The sequence below is a fragment of the Bos taurus genome, chromosome 4 (assembly GCF_002263795.3).
Source record: "Bos taurus isolate L1 Dominette 01449 registration number 42190680 breed Hereford chromosome 4, ARS-UCD2.0, whole genome shotgun sequence".
In the NCBI taxonomy this organism is placed as follows: Eukaryota; Metazoa; Chordata; class Mammalia; order Artiodactyla; family Bovidae; genus Bos; species Bos taurus.
The window spans coordinates 8,061,949-8,078,158 of record NC_037331.1 but is presented as its reverse complement, the minus strand read 5'-3'; the positions used below and the strand labels follow the sequence as shown (position 1 = coordinate 8,078,158).

General features: G+C 41.4%; 1 protein-coding gene across 13 annotated transcripts in view; it reads right to left on the bottom strand.

Moving 5' to 3' along the window:
- The window catches only part of CDK14 (cyclin dependent kinase 14), a 678,396-nt gene that overhangs the window by 538,343 nt on the left and 123,843 nt on the right, over window positions 1-16,210 (bottom strand). The window contains exon 1 of one of the 13 annotated variants that reach the window (XM_059885777.1): window positions 9,298-9,429. The exons of 10 other annotated variants lie outside the window; for them this stretch is intronic. Coding sequence is in view for 1 of the 3 variants with exons in the window: in XM_059885774.1 (XP_059741757.1) it covers window positions 8,698-8,820 (123 nt within the window). In the remaining 2 variants the exon portion in view is untranslated. Of the gene's footprint in view, window positions 1-8,465; window positions 8,653-8,697; window positions 8,986-9,297; window positions 9,430-16,210 lie in introns of those variants that run through there. 2 more of the 13 variants (XM_059885774.1, XM_059885779.1) reach the window with 2 other exon arrangements.

Sequence of the window (16,210 nt, the reverse complement as noted above, 5' to 3'; positions counted from 1 at the left end):
CTCAAAAGACAGCAGGAAATGGGTACTCTGATAATAGTTATTCAGAGATGGATTGTTTTCCTTATTGTTTCCTTTTTTCTTAGTTTAAGCCTTCCCTTTTAACTAAACATAGGCCATTTCACGGAGAAGGCAATGGCACCCCACTCCAGTACTCTTGCCTGGAAAATCCCATGGACGGAGGAGCCTGGTAGGCTGCAGTCCATGGGGTCGCTAGGAGTTGGACACGACTAAGCGACTTCACTTTGACTTTTCACTTTCATGCATTGGAGAAGGAAATGGCAACCCCCTCCAGTGTTCTTGCCTGGAGAATCCCATGGACAGAGGAGCCTGGTGAGCTGCCATCTATGGGGTCGCACAGAGTCGGTCAGGACTGAAGCGACTTAGCAGCAGCAGCAGCAGGCCATTTCAAAAATGAGTCCTAAGAAACTACGTACAGTACAGTGAGGTACCTTCTGAGACCAGTTCTTCCCCTGTCAATGAAAAGGCTTCACCAGCCGTTCCCACTAGCCAGAATTCCGTTACTGGAATTTAACTTTAAAATGCTTTTTTTTCTACTGACCGGTTTTTTTGGGGTCTGACCTAATTTCATTCAGTCTGAATCTGTCAGCTAATGGACACGGCTGAATGGAGAACTCTTGAGGACATCACATTCCTTTATGCCGCTTCAGTGACTGTAGTCTCGTTACGTCCTGCCTGGGCTTCAGTGCTTATCACCAAGAGACTCAATCGTGGTTTTCCTGATTGTATTATGAAATATGTAGGTAGTCTTCCCAGGAGTTTAAACTTCAATATGCATTACTAAAATGATTTTATTGAGTTGCTTTCCCTTCTGGTATAATTATACACTTGATTTAAATGTAAGAGATTCAGTTTGCTTAAAGGCTGGCATAGACAGAAGCATGTATTTACTGACCTCTAGGTTCTTTATTTTATACTATTTCTACACTAAAAACTAACTAGCCCCAAAAGGTCAAAAGAAGAAAGAAGAAGACATTTGAAATTTTCTGACTCCCACTTGATATCCAATATGATATGCTGGTTAAAATTCCATGATTTCATAATGACAAATCTAACATGAGGTTGAATGAACACTCACAGTAAGGGCTGAAATGCCCTCTCTGCTGTTAGTTGTTGTCTGTTTTTTGGAATGTGGTTATTTTGGGTGATCAGGATTTCATCTGGAATAGTCTTTACCCCTGGCTGCCCTCAGAACGCCAGCACAGACATCACCCAGGATCACAGGCCCCGCCCTTACCTCAGTCCTCCCGAACTGGAACCTACATTTTAACAAGACACCCAGGGAATCTGTGTGGACATTAAAGTCAGGTGCAATGCTCTAACGCATGGAAGAATAGTAAAGTCTGCAGCTATGGTCAAATAAAGAACTGAGATTGTGAAAGAAGTCAAGCTTTAGAGAGGCAAAATCTGTTTCAGTCTTTGTGTACAAAATAAGTGATAATCATTTCAACATTCCTTGGGTAGCATTTTTGCTCAAGCTTCCCAACAGATATCATGGTAATTTCAGCTAATTCCTTTATATAATTTTGAACTCTGAAGACAAATTCTCCAATAAGATACACCCAATATATACATGAATTTTTAAAAAGCAATGGGATTGGAGCATGTGAGGAGTAGAGAAGACTACACATAGATTATAAGAACACAAGTAACATTACTTCCTGTGTAGAAACCTGAAACTTATGGAATTATGTGTTTCTAATGCAGAAGCCATTGTTTTGCTCTGCTGCTGCTGCTAAGTCGCTTCAGTCGTGTCTGACTCTGTGTGACCCTATAGACGGCAGCCCACCAGGCTCCCCGTCCCTGGGATTCTCCAGGCAAGAACACTGGAGTAGGTTGCCATTTCCTTCTCCAATGCATGAAAGTGCAAAGTGAAAGTGAAGTCGCTCAGTCGTTCCTGACTCTTAGTGACCCCATGGACTGCAGCCTACCAGGCTCCTCTGTCCATGGATTTTCCAGGCAAGAGTACTGGAGTGGGGTGCCATTGCCTTCTCCAAGTTTTTCTCTGGGCCACTATTATCTGTGAAAAAAATTACCACGTAAGTATTCTAAGGAGAATTGAATAGAGAATTTCACTTTATTCTTTATCTACCAGAGTTTATGTGGTAACTTTGAAAAGAAAAAAAAAGAATTCAAAGGAAGTCACTTCAGGATCCAGAAATGAAATTTTAAAAGGCACTTACATATATGAACCGTGCCATGTACTATAAAACAGGTTAAAAAAAAAGCCCTCTGCCTATGAGACGTAACTGTTCATTTCCTGCCCTAGTCTAACAAAAGGACTGGAACCCCTACTCCCAAACAGAAGGACGGGCAATTCTCTGCAAGTCTGGGCCTCTTTCCTAACTATTTCCAGTAAAAACTTGCTAAATATCTCCAAAAGGCCCAGAGGGGGAAAGGAGACGATGTGTGAATTTTCTGCTTCCCACCTGACAACCGTAATTATATGCTGGTTAAAAGTCCATCAAGGGGCTTCCCTGGTGGTCCAGCGGTTAAGAATCTGCCTTGCGATGCGAGAGACACAGGTTTGATCTCTGCTCTGGGAAGATCCCACATGCCACAGGGCACCTGAGGGCCGGCGCTGCAGCTACTGAGCCAGAGCCCATGAGCCCATGAGCCACAACAACTGAAGCCGCTCTCCGGGACGTTGTGACTGCCACAAGAGAAGCCACGGCAAGAACCCCGCACGCCGCTGTGGAGAGGGACCTCTGCTGCAGCGAGAGAAAGCCCACGTGCAGCAACAAAGACCCACCAAAGCCATAAAAATAATAAACAGATCTTTTAAAAAATTCCATCAGGAAAAAAAGGGAGCCATGGGTGTGACGGTCACATCATAAGCCACATGAACACAGGGTGTTGGGAGGTGAAATGTTAGCATCGACATCTTTATTGCTTCCCCCTTCCCATCTAGAGCCAGAGGGCTCAGAAATGGACACATGAAATGAGAATGCGCATGCACGAAACAGGAGTGGCTTTACTGAGACTCCACAAAGCAAAAGCCTATTCTAACCCACAGAACTCCCACAGCTGCAGTGGGGAACTGGAATACCCACCCTCGACCCAACAGGAGACTTGAGCTACAGAACACGGCTCACATGGCATGGCTAATTAGTTTCTTCACCGAGACACTACTCCCTTACAGCTCTTACTCTAGAAAAAAGTCTGTTCCTGCAAATAGGGACTTTTCCTCACCTCTCTCATAGAATTTACAGGTTTAAATAGAGCTTTTCTCTTTATTAGGTTTTGTTTGGGGTCCTACCTGAGAAGGAGAAACCAGGCTGTGTTTTCAAAGGACCCCATACCATGCAGAGGTACAAAATAACCCAGGGAGGGGCGCTGACTAATACTGGGGCAATGTTAAAAGGTTGGTCATGTCAGAAGCACTACCAACCAATAAAGAGACCAGGCTGAACTCAGAGTCGTAGATGTTTAAAATCAATAACATGGTCAGACTGCTTTCTGTACACATATGCTTAGCATTTGAGGGGGTTTTTTTGTTTGTTTTTTTAACATCATGAGGACAAGAGAAACTGTCGTGTGTCTCAAAGGCTGTGAAAACAAGAGTTTCAATGCCTTCTGAATTCTGTTTTCTGTTCCTAGCCTCACTGCACCACCCACAGCTTCTTTGTACTAAACTAGCCTAGTTCTTCCTTCATGTTTAAACGTTTCAAATATCTGTAGCTCACTATTCTGTCCCTCATGCAAGATAAAGCATCCAGAAGGTAAAATAACATTAAAAATATAAAGCTGAAACGAGACACTACTGCAGGTACTTACTGATCCATCAGGACCTGAATTTCTTTCCCCTGGTAACCATATGAACAGCATTTAAAAATAAAGATTATAAATATGTTTAAATTCCTTCCCTGAAGGAGAAATAAAATTGTGTACTTTCTTCTTACTCTCAAACAGATGGCTGTATAAATAAACACAACTTCTATCTCCTCAACTATGATAACCATTTTTTTTAATAACATCTAAATGTATTATTAATGCTTGGGAAATAACAGTGATCAATGTCGAGAGTGATGCTAGAAAGTTTAGAAGTTTAATGGTTTTATTCTAATAAAATAAATCTAGACGCAAACCTCACCAAAGAATTCAGAAATATATAGGGCACCACTCAATATAGAATTGACTTCTGAAGCTCTTAAAATTTTCAGAGAATCATATATGGGTCACTAACCACACAGAGCTCATGAAGAGAAACACAGGGAACAATGAACCTCTGGGCAGAAAATGGAAGTATCTCTCAATGTAGCTTTAACAGCTGGCCCATCTTTTGTAAAGAACTAAAATTTCGACGATAATAAATTTGACAGCAATCCATTAATAATGAAGTCCTGACTGCTTTCATGAGGACTGGTTCTGTAAACCTTTCCCATGACTGACAAAATTCAATAGTAAATCCTAACTGAGACATTCAAGGTGAATAGAGCAGAACAGTGGGATATACACGCCCTGCTGTTTGGCTGCCACCTGAAAACAAGCCCCAGTGCTTCCAGGAACATTTCACTGTCAGCTTTGTATTTTTAGCAAGATCTCATTTAGCTATGGAATAAGCCACTGGAGCAAATTTGTATCAGTTGGGTCGAAGAGGAAATCTACAGAACATATAATCCTTCCCAAACCTGCCAGGTTGTAACTAGAATACTGAAGACTTTTTTCTTTTATTCACCTTTTATACCCAAACCCAATAACATTAAGAAACTGTCACATATGCCCAATAAACTAGCAAACTGGAGAAGGATCTTGGGCAAGATTTGATATAAATTGATAGAAAAGAGAGATGGAGATCAAGGATTTCTAGATGACCATGACAATGATGATGAAGGCTACTGTGTGTGCTCAGTCATATCTGATGTCTGACTCTTTGCGACCCTACAGACTGTAGCCTGCCAGGCTCCTCTGTCCATGGGATTCTCCAGGCAAGAATACTGGAGTGGGTTGCCATTCCCTTCTCCAGGGGATCTTCCTGACCCAGGGATAGAACACGTGTCTCTTGCGTGTCTGCATTAGTAGGCAGATTCTTTACCACTGAGCCACCTGGGGTGATGGCTATTATTAAACTCTTATTAAATGAGATACTATTTTAAAAGTTTCATAAGTAGTTTCTCAATTAATCTCTACAACACCCTCAAGAGGTACAATTATCATCCCAGTTTCACAGATGATTAAATTGAGGCCCACAAGAGTTACATAACATGTCCAAGACCACACAGAGCATGCACAGGAAATGGGAATTATTTCAGGGCTTTGACTGTGAAGCCCAAGCTCTTGACCACCAGGTTATCTTCCTTACATGTCCCTTGGGACTTAGATCCTGAGAGAAATAAGGAAAGCACAGATCTGACCTGCCACACTTCTCTCACTATTTCTCCTGATACAAAAGAAAAGTGCTTTTAGAACTGAGCAAAGTAACTGCTCTGTGCTTTGAGGTTTTCCAACCCATCCTTGCCACCTCCTCATCACTTCCACCATGTAAATTTAACATGCTTTTGACTAATCTGGCTCTCAATCTTATCAAAAGTTGATCCTCATATCAAAAGTCAAGGCTGAAAATCAAAGTATTAGGGTGTATGTGGGTGGGGGCAGAAAGCAAAAGATTTATTAAGAAGGACAGACTGATGGGGAAGATGGGAAGGCTCAGGCCTCTTCCCATATATGCTTGTGTTTCCTGAAGTGACAGTGTTAGTTGCTCAGTCGAGTCTGCCTCTTGGTGACCCTATGGGCTGTAGCCTCTGTCCATTGGATTCTCCAGGCAAGGATACTGGAGTGGGTTGCCATTCCTCTCTCTAGGAGATCTTCCTGACGCGGGGATCGAACCCAAGGCCCCCACATTGCAGGCAGATTCTTTACTATCTGAGCCACCAGGGAAGCCCTGTGTTTCCTGAAGAGTATGTTAAAGGCATGGATATAAAGTGTTGATTGAACCCATCTAAGAATCATCATATTGGTCAATGGTAGATAAACAGAGGCTCTAGAGCCTTAACTCTGCTTTCTAAAAAAGATCTATGAGAAAGTCATTTAGATTTAATAGTAGCATCAGGAAGAAATGTGAGAAGGAGAATGCCACACTGATGAAGCCAGGCTGACCTCATCCAATGGAAATCTGCTTAATGGGCATGACTCTTGTCCCCTTTCTCATTGTCCTCTAACTCAGAGATCTGTGATTTGGGGGCTGGGTGTACACTGAGAACAGCACTGGGGAGTGGGAGAAGACTAGCGGTGGGCATCGAGAGATGAGTGCAGTCTCACCCTCCAACTGGCCAGATGAAACGAAGATGAGTCAACTGGTTAAACGACTGACTGCTGAAGTACCTCCCAGTTCTAAGAGTCTCTGGTTCTGCAAGAGGATCTCAACATGATCAGCCTTTGCTTATAAAGTTTTTATTTAACAGACTAGAAGCAGAGTGGGTAAAATCTGAATGTTCACAATGACAAAACCCACAGTCCAGCCTTCCGCTATATATTTCAGATGACAGTTGCTTTCTATAAGCAAAAAATTCACATGAAAATCTCACTAGCCCAATTACCATGCTCAACTACCAGGCCATGTAAAGAATCCAAATGAATATATCCTTGGATCATTCCTTAGATCAGTGCATTTCTATTCCTCAATCCTACACTGCTTTTTAGTATTTCTAAATTATCCATATTTATTAGATGTCCATAGAAGTCGATATGGAAACTTGCTTTATTGAAATTATATGCGGGGGGGGGGGGGGGGGGCGGGGAGACTGCTGTCTTTTCCATATTAAAAAAAATTAAAGCATACATTAAAAAGGAATGAAATTCTGATATACGGTATAACATGGATGAACCCTGAAAACACATTGGATAAAATAAACTAAACACAAAAGGACAAATACTTTATGATGCCACTTGATATGATATAACATACCAAGAAAAGGCAAATTCATAGACACAGATGTAGACTAGAAATTACCAAAGGCTGGAGACGGAGACTGGGGAGTTATCACTTAATCGACACAGAACATCTATTAGGGATGATGGAAAGTTCTGCACTTGGACAGCAATGATGATAGCAAAACATTGGGAATGTACTCAGGCCAATAAATTATATACCTAAAAATGGTTAAAATGGAAAATTTTGTGTTACATATATTTTTCACCACAATTTTTTAAATGCAAAAAAATGAAAGTATATAGTGTATGTTTCATAACTGCCCAAAATGAAAAAATTTAAAAACGTCTCCTTGAACTATTTTAAGGAGTAGATTGTAAGTTTCCTGAGGACAGGGACTAGCTATGTCTCAGCAGTTACACTGTTACTCAGTAGACTCTCCATAAATGCTTGTTTAATAAACAAATGATTAAAAGATATAAATAGAGGACAATTCTAAGTAGGAAAATACAAAAAGCATCAAATTTACTTATTCATGAGGGAGTATAATGGGGCATATTCCTGAGAAAAATACCAAAGCTACGATCCCTAAGCTCCTTCAGGGAAGGCAGTATATCTATCTCATCTTTACTCCCTTCACAGCACATCTCAGGATGCCTCATAGAGTAAATGGCTGATAAATGTTTGCAGAATGAGGAATTTTTAAAAAACTGATAGGAAAATCAATCTTATTAACTGCTCTACTATTCTCCTTTTAAAAAATTACTTTTTGCAAATGTACAACTCCTGCCACAGGACAAAAAAAAGAAACCTCATAGCTTACAAAAAGCGAAGGTAAAATATAAATAACTCGAAGATATCACTCTCAGGAAAAGAAACAGCAAACACAGTCACATCATGTTCTGAGCAGAAAAAAAAAGTTGTTTTCTTTTTTTTTAAAGGAACAACTAAAGTATAGAAAAGATAGCTTGTATAGTTCATCTCCATTTTTTAGGAAAAAATAAATGGTCAAAAATAACAGAAAATTTTAACTATCTTTGGAAGAAAATCCAAATATTCCTTGCCAAAAATTAACGTCTGACCTTTACAATAAATAGTTGAGTGAATACAGAAGAATATTTAAGGTCCCCCTTAAAAAAATTCTAGTGAACCCAAACATTATCACTAATTCTCTCAACTAGCCTATCAAGTAATCAAGTGTTCTTTCTTAGAAATACTTATGTCACAAAATTACCTACAACGGGCTTATGACCAACATGCCACACCAAGTTACTGATGATTTTCTCAACTAATATTCACTATCATCATCATTTACATTTTACATGAAGTACTCAGTTAAAGTATACATAAGGAGAACATTTTTAAAGCCAAAAAATTCAAATGCTGACATCCTTAACATCCAGTACCTATACAACAGTCGGAACCTTATAAAATCACCAGAACCGTGCAATGTAGTAGTCTCACTTTGAACAATATTAAAACATGTCTTTCAACTTCAACCACCCCCACCCCTAAGACAAGGTGCCCATTAACAAACGGAAATAGGAATTCGACCTCAGCAGAGATCACGGTTTATTACATTTCTGTCTCTCAGCTGTTATCTTCTCCCCAAGCAGGTGGGCATCATTTTGGAGGCGCCTCTCTGCTGCCTGGACCTTCATGCCTGCAGGAGTTCTCCATTAGCATCCAGAATGCTAACAGTCCACTCTTAGAGTCAGCACTTCAAGCAGAGCTGCATGAAGGATGCCCACTTCTGTACATGAAAGCACAACCACCCCAGGTGGGAAGATGCAAAATACCAGCGCACTGACCTCTGCCAGGCAGCAAACACTTAAAGCAGGTGCATTTCCGTGCTCCAGAAGGGAGGGGGGAGGAGCAGGGAGGAAGCCCCAGATGCCTAATATATTAGAGGTGTTTATTGCACTCAGAGCCATTCCAGCTAATTCATGGACATCAGTTTATCCAATGAGAAAAGTGGTCTCCCGTCCTTCACCAGCTCGACTCAGAGGGCATTCAGCCAAGCATAGCCGGGCAAAACAATCCGTAAGATCTCTTTAAGCTATAATAAATAAGATGAGTTTCAGAAGAAATAACATTCAGCTCTGGCAAAGAAGCACAGTCGCAAACCTTTTCCTCATCTTATCGCTGCTTCTGGTGTTTACAAAGTACAAGCAGTAGCCTCGGAAACCTCAAGAGACTCTGCCGTCGGTAACCTCCTGTCAGATCTTTAGCTTAAATAGCCCCTGGATCAACCTGTGATGGGTTTTGGCAGTTAAATAGAAGGGAGTGAGTAAAATGACATGCACAAAATGAATCCTTTTCAAGTTGTAAATGAGTGAGTCAGGATTCAGACTTGCTGAGATGCTCCAAATTAAACCCCCTGCTCTAATTTTAAGCATGCTCCGTCTTACCGTTTCGCTGTTGTCTCTCTCAGGCTCGAATCACCTGGAACTCTTTAGCATGTCTCTAGCAATGTGTTTGCACCAGGCCAGGCTCATACAGCAACTGAATTCACATCTTTGTGCACTAGCAAGCTGAAATGGTACGGCCGTACTACAACCAAGAAAGGGGGAAGCAAAAGCAGGGGAAAGAAAAAAAAAAAAAAAAAACACCCAGAAATACCTAGAGAAGCTAATCTCCAAGGAAGAAGACCAAAAATGGTTCAGGAGAACACAAAGGACATGCTCACATTCAGGATCAATAGCTTTAACACTTTAATTTTTTTTTCCCAAAAGAATCTCTCTTTTTTTTTCCTCTAAACACGATGGACTTGCCTGTGGAGTTCCCAGGAAGACAGAGTAATCCGGGCTCTGCAGCAGCATTGCAGCCAAAGTAACCGTGCATATTCTGTCCAGGCAATTCACAAGACACTGTCTCTTCAGAAAGATATTGATTTGCAATGCAGGGCTGCCTCAAAAGAATGGGAGCCAAACAGATAATGGTGATTGCATAGGAGGAAAAACATTTAATCAAGGGGATGCACCTCATCATGCTCGATTCAATTTTTTAAAAGCACTGGGGCCAGCCAGCAAGTGTCTTGAGTGACAAACCCATTAAATAGAAATCTGAGGTCCTAGAGAAGGCCAAGTTTAGGCTGCCATCATTTGCATTTGTGCTGCAAAAGCCACTAAAACGTTTAATGTATCTATGTGCATAGATTTCTCATTTGCAAATGGGGCATGATGAGAACTCTAAAATAACCATGCACCAAATATGAGAGGTAAAAAAAAAAAAAAAAAAAAGCACAGGTGTAGCATTTACGGAACCAAAGTGATAAAATACATAGTAATGAGCCTGCACAATTCTTGATGGGAGTTACAGCTCATATGACCCTCAAAAGTAAAATATCAACACAAACCAGATCTCACAATCCTTAGGCTTATTGTGTCAAGTCATGCCACATGGTGCTGGGTGGCCAGCAAAGATCCCAAACTGCCACTCTCGTAGCGACCCCTACAGGAGAGAGACTGATCTACAACTCACCCTTGTTTCAAGTTATCTCCTATCCTCAGAAGACAGAATTGCAAAAGGGCAAAAAAGTAGATTAGGACACAGCCAAGAAATACATTGGGCAACAAATCAAAAAAGTCAGGCATGACATCTGACCTCATATATTCACTTAATTAAGAAATCAAAGGACAAGAAGAGGCAACAACAATGTCAAATATTTCCATAGCTCCCAGGACTAGTGCACACGTATCAGTAACCTCAGGGGGAGAGTAGCACTGAAATATATGCAATGCCATGTGCAGACTAGAGGCTGATGGGAAGCTGCTCTCCAGCACAGGGAACCTGTGCTCTGTGACGACCGAGACGGGTGGGAGGGAGGCTCAAGGGGGAGGGGCTCATGTATACTTGTGCTAACTGGTTCAAAGGAATCATCTCCCGTATCTGCTATTCGCAAACCATCCTCATCCTCGTCCTCCTCAGTGACATTGGGAAGACACTGAACTATTTTTCTGCAAAACCAAAGCTCATCCAAAAATCTTACGGAAAGTTCTTCAAACACAAATAGTATGTAGCCTGCTCTTCACAAAAGCCAGGACAGAAAGTTATCTCCTTAATATGGGAGAACTATCGAGTTCTATGCACTTTGCTTCTCTGCAGCAGACTTCATTTCAACAAGTCTCTCAAGAATCTGGAGCTGTGTTTGTGACTGCTCAAGCTCCAGCCCCCAAAGACTCTCCTTTTTCAGGACCAACAGCATTTACTTGAATCATTTAAGCCTTTGCATCATTAACCATATGCTGTCTCATAAAACTCGCCTATAGTACTGGTGTCCCCCCTGTGAAGGCCATTGAGGAACAAATTCACATTAATTCCATCTTTCTTTGTTTTTTAACTCCTCCATAGCATGTTAACACACTGCTACACATCTAGCAAATTTTCAATTAAAAAGTTTAAGAATTAGTGAATTTCCCAACTCCATATTTTAAGGCTTAGATAATCTCCTCTCACATCAGAAGTGTTAGCTTTAGTTTCTTCACTTAAGTAGTGCCTATGTGTTTTTCTTTCTAGAGAGTTGGTAGATAAGGGCATGTACAGTGTTTGTGTTCACTAAACTATTCTGCATAAAACACAAGAAACTTAACACAATAATCTTCTGCTTTATTCTTTCATTTATTCATTCTACGAATAGGCACCGATGCACCCAGCGATGAGCAGCCATGCTCTCTGCAATCAAAGACTCCTCCTGACTTGGGTGGGTCCTCAGGTAGCTCCTCCTCAGAGCCCTCCTGGGGCTCCCCTCTTGCATTGGTGCCCCCTCAGCCCAGCACACGCACTGTTCTTGCTTCACTGTCTAAATTATTTGTTGGTCTTCCTCCCCTACTAGAACACAAACTACTCAAGAGCCTGGAATTCTACTCATTGGCTCTCCTGTGTTTTCCTAGCCCCTAAAACAGCCTCCACACTTGTTACATCAATCCATATCAGGAGGATCTGCTGACGCCAGTAGTTCAAGCCAACTCTGTGGACTCCTGTAGAGTGGAAATGGATGGGGAAGCTTGAGAGGTGTGTGGGGGAAAGAAGTGTCACCAAATATATACAGGTAAATAAGAAGCTTGGCCATGTAACAAAAGTAAGGAGAGAGGCTGAAGGTGAAGCTGCGGAAAATTAATCAGTATGCTCATGTTTTATAGGAAGGATTCGCTATCTACTGCTATGAAGACTATCTTTATTAGGGGACACTGAAGTGTATATTGGAGAAGGAAATGGCAACCCACTCCAGTGTTCTTGCCTGGAGAATCCCAGGGACGGGGGAGCCTGGTGGGCTGCCCTCTATGGGGTCACGCAGAGTCAGACACGACTGAAGCGACTTAGGAATTAGCAGAGGTGTATATATCAAACCACACCACAGAAGAGCGTTAGTAGAAATTAAGATAAAGGGTCTGTCTTCAAAGAGAAGAGACAAAAGTCTTTTGTAAAAACACCATCTCAGTGGACATAGAGGAAAAGATGGGAAAGAAACCAACAAAAATACTGTACTAACATCTGCTTTGGTCATATTTACAAGTAAACAAAACTTGATCTCTTGAAATGCCTGCCTTTATGAAAAAAATTTTTTTTAATTCTAAAAAGTACTATGCACTTCTATAACATTTTAAATATCACATAATAAACCAAAACTAATCTTCAGTTGATGATGGGGTCAATTATGAACCAGTGACAGCCAGCAGGCTTTAACAGCAAGTATACAGGGCCACTGCCTCCTGATCTCAATAATCGATATTTGTGAGCTCCTCTGCTTCACTGAGACACTTCATCCTTTCTTTGCCATTAAGCTTTCCTTCTTACAGCTGTAACCGTGCCACTTCCTTCTAACACCACCACACCCTCCTCAGTCCTGCCACAGATTCTTCAACCATCCCTGTGCTAAGCAGCTTAGATAAACAGGCTTGTTAGAACACCGAGTGAACAGAGGTCTGAGTCAAAGGGTATGTTCAAAGCAGAACTAGGAACCTTCTCCTGAGTGGAGAAATATTAGCTCGGGCATCCACTGACCACAGGCTTTACCATATAGGCTTTGTGGTAGTTCTCATCTGTGCAGAAACTCTTGCTTCGTATCAACTTATGTGGAGCTAGCTCAGACATATAAGGCTGACAGATGTCTGATCTTCACGCAAGTAGGGCCATATAGGCAGATGGGACCAAAGAAGACTAAACCTGGAGAAAACAGGTACTTGGAAAAAGGGATGCAGAGGGGGTGAGGTGGGTGGGGGGTTGGGCGGGTAGAAAGTGTGTGTGTGTGTGTGTGTGTGTGCGCGTGCGTGTGCACCCACATGCTCAGTCATGTCTGACTCTTTGCACACACCCACATGCTCAGTCATGTCTGATTCTTTGCCACCCCATGGACTGTGGCCCATCAGGCCCCTCTGCCCACGGAATCTCCCAGGCAAGAATACTGTAGTGGGTTGCCATTTCCTATTCCAGGAGATCTTCCTGACCCAGGGATCGAACCCATGTCTCTTGCATCTCCTGCATTGGCAGACGGGTTCTTTACCACTGTGCCATCTGGAAAATCCAGAAAAAATGAATGGAGAAAGGTTTTTTTAAAAACTGAAAAAAGAAAACATTAAGAAAACTGTGTAAAGATTAGGAAAAGGGTTAAGAGAAAAAGGTTACTTTATGCATATAACTCTAATACAATGTCATTTACTTAATGAATTAATATCATTAAATACTTAGGTATAAAGAGGGGACACAGCTTATTTTGAAAAGTGATAAAGAAAAGATTGAAATTTCCCCCAAAAAGGTTCAATTTCAATTTTAATAGTTCCATGAAACAAATTTCTTTCTATTGTAAAGCTTTACAGCGAAATGTTCACATTATGATTGGTTTGCAAATGTTCAGGATATTTCAATAAACCTGTTTTTCCAGTGGTCATGTATGGATGTTAGAGTTGGACTGTGAAGAAAGCTGAGCGCTGAAGAATTGATGCTTTTGAACTGTGGTGTTGGAGAAGACTCTTGTGAGTCCCTTGGACTGCAAGGAGATCCAACCAGTCCATCCTAAAGGAAATCAGTCCTGAATATTCATTGGAAGGACTGATGCTGAAGCTGAAACTCCAGTACTTTGGCCACCTAATGCTAAGAGCTGACTCATCTGCAAAGACCCTGATGCTGGGAAAGATTGAGGGCAGGAGGAGAAGAGGACGACAGAGGATGAGATGGTTGGCTGGCACCACCGACTCAATGGACATGGGTTTGGGTGGACTTTGGGAGTTGGTGATGGACAGGGAGGCCTAGTGTGCTGTGGCTCATGGGGTCACAAAAGTCGGACACGACTGAGCGACTGAACTGAAGTGAACCCTTAACTTTTTAATAAGCCCTAAAAACTTTATGACTTAATACTTCTCCTCTGGTGTCAGTCATTACCTAATTCCCACATATTCATTGAAATGTTATTTATTTAAAATACTTTCTCAAATGAAGTAACTGACAAGGGATTAACCTCCAACATATACAAACAGGAGGCTTCTCTGGTGGCGCAGAAGGGAAAGAATCCGCCTGCAAAGCGAGAGACCCAGGTTCGATCCCTGGGTTGGGAAGATCCCCTAGAAAAGGGAATGGCAACCCACTCCAGTCTTCTTGACTGGAGAATCCTATGGACAGAGAAGCCTGGCAGGCCATAGTCCATAGGGTCACAAAGAGTCAGACATGACTGAGTGACTAGCACCCACATACAAATAGTTCATACAAGTCAATATCATAAAACAAATAAATGCCCCAATCAAAAAATGGGCAGAAGATCTAAACAGATATTTCTCCAAAGGAGACATACAGATGGCCAAAAGGCACATGCAAAGATGCCCAACATCTCTAGTTATTAAGAATATGCAAATACAATGAAGTATCACCTCACAATGGTCAGAGTGGCCATCATCAAAAGTCTACAAATAATAAATGCTGGAGAGGATGTGGAGAAAACGGAACCCTGCTACACTGCTGGTGGGAATGTAAATTGGTACAGCCACTATGGAAAAGTATGAAGGTTCCTTAAAAAACTAAAAATAGAGCTACCATATGATCCTCCAATCTAACTCCTGAGCATATATCTGAAGAAAACTGTAATCTGAAAAGACACACACATGCCAGTGTTCACTGCAGCGCTATTTACAATAGCCAAGACATACAAGCAAGCTAAATGTCCATCAACAGATGAACAGATAAAGAAGATGTATGTTTATACAATGGAATACTACTCAGCCATAAAAATGAAACGCCATTTGCAGCAACACAGATGGATTTTGAGATTATCGTACTAAGTGAAGCAAGCAAAGACAAATATCATATGGTACCACTTACATGTGTAATATGGAAAAAGCTGATACGAGTGAATTTATATACAAAACAGAAATAGAGCCACAGACATAGAAAACAAACTTAGAGCTACCAAAAGGGAATGGGGGAGGGATAAATTAGGAGTCTGGAATCAACATATATACACTATTATATATAAAATAGATAAGCAACAAGGACCTACTGTGTATCACAGGGAACTATACTCAATATTTTGTAATAACCTCTAAGGGAAAAGAATCTGAAAAAAACGGATACATACATATGCATAACTGAACTGCTTTGCCGTACACCTGAAATAAGCACAACATTGTAAATCAACTAAATCTCAAAATACTGTGAAATTCCGGAGGAGTTTGAATTGCATGTTTAAAAGTCATTTCTTAACCACGTACCAAAAACATCGACATGTCACTCATGGCATTTCATAGAAACTTTGCGATTTTCTCCTTGAGTGATAGTTGCTCAGTCATGCCTGACTCTTTGCAACTCCATGGACTGTAGCCTGCCAGGCTCCTCTGTCCATGGAATTTTCTCCTTAATATTACACAATTTTGAATGTTTTCTAAATTCTGGAGGGAGAAAAATGAACCAATTTTATCAGTAAATTTGGATAATTCCATCAACCAATACAATTGTCCCTGAAAAGCATTGCATTCCGTTCAACTGCACCCTGAAAACAAGGTTATTTATTGGGAAAATAAGACTGAGAACAGACTATTCAAAACCCATGCACCTAGAGCACTAATAAAAAAATAATAATAAATCCCTGGAGAAGGAAACTGCAACCCACTCCAGTATTCTTGCCTGGGAAATTCCATAGATGGAGGAGCCTACAGGGTTATAGTCCATGGGGTCACAAAGAGTGGGACGAAACTGAGCAACTGAGCGTGAGCATGGCTACTCATGGAAGATGCACTGCTGTTGCTGCTGCTGCTGCTGCTAAGTCGCTTCAGGCATGTCCGACTCTGTGCAACCCCATAGACGGCAGCCCACCAGGCTCCCCCATCCCTGGGGTTCTCC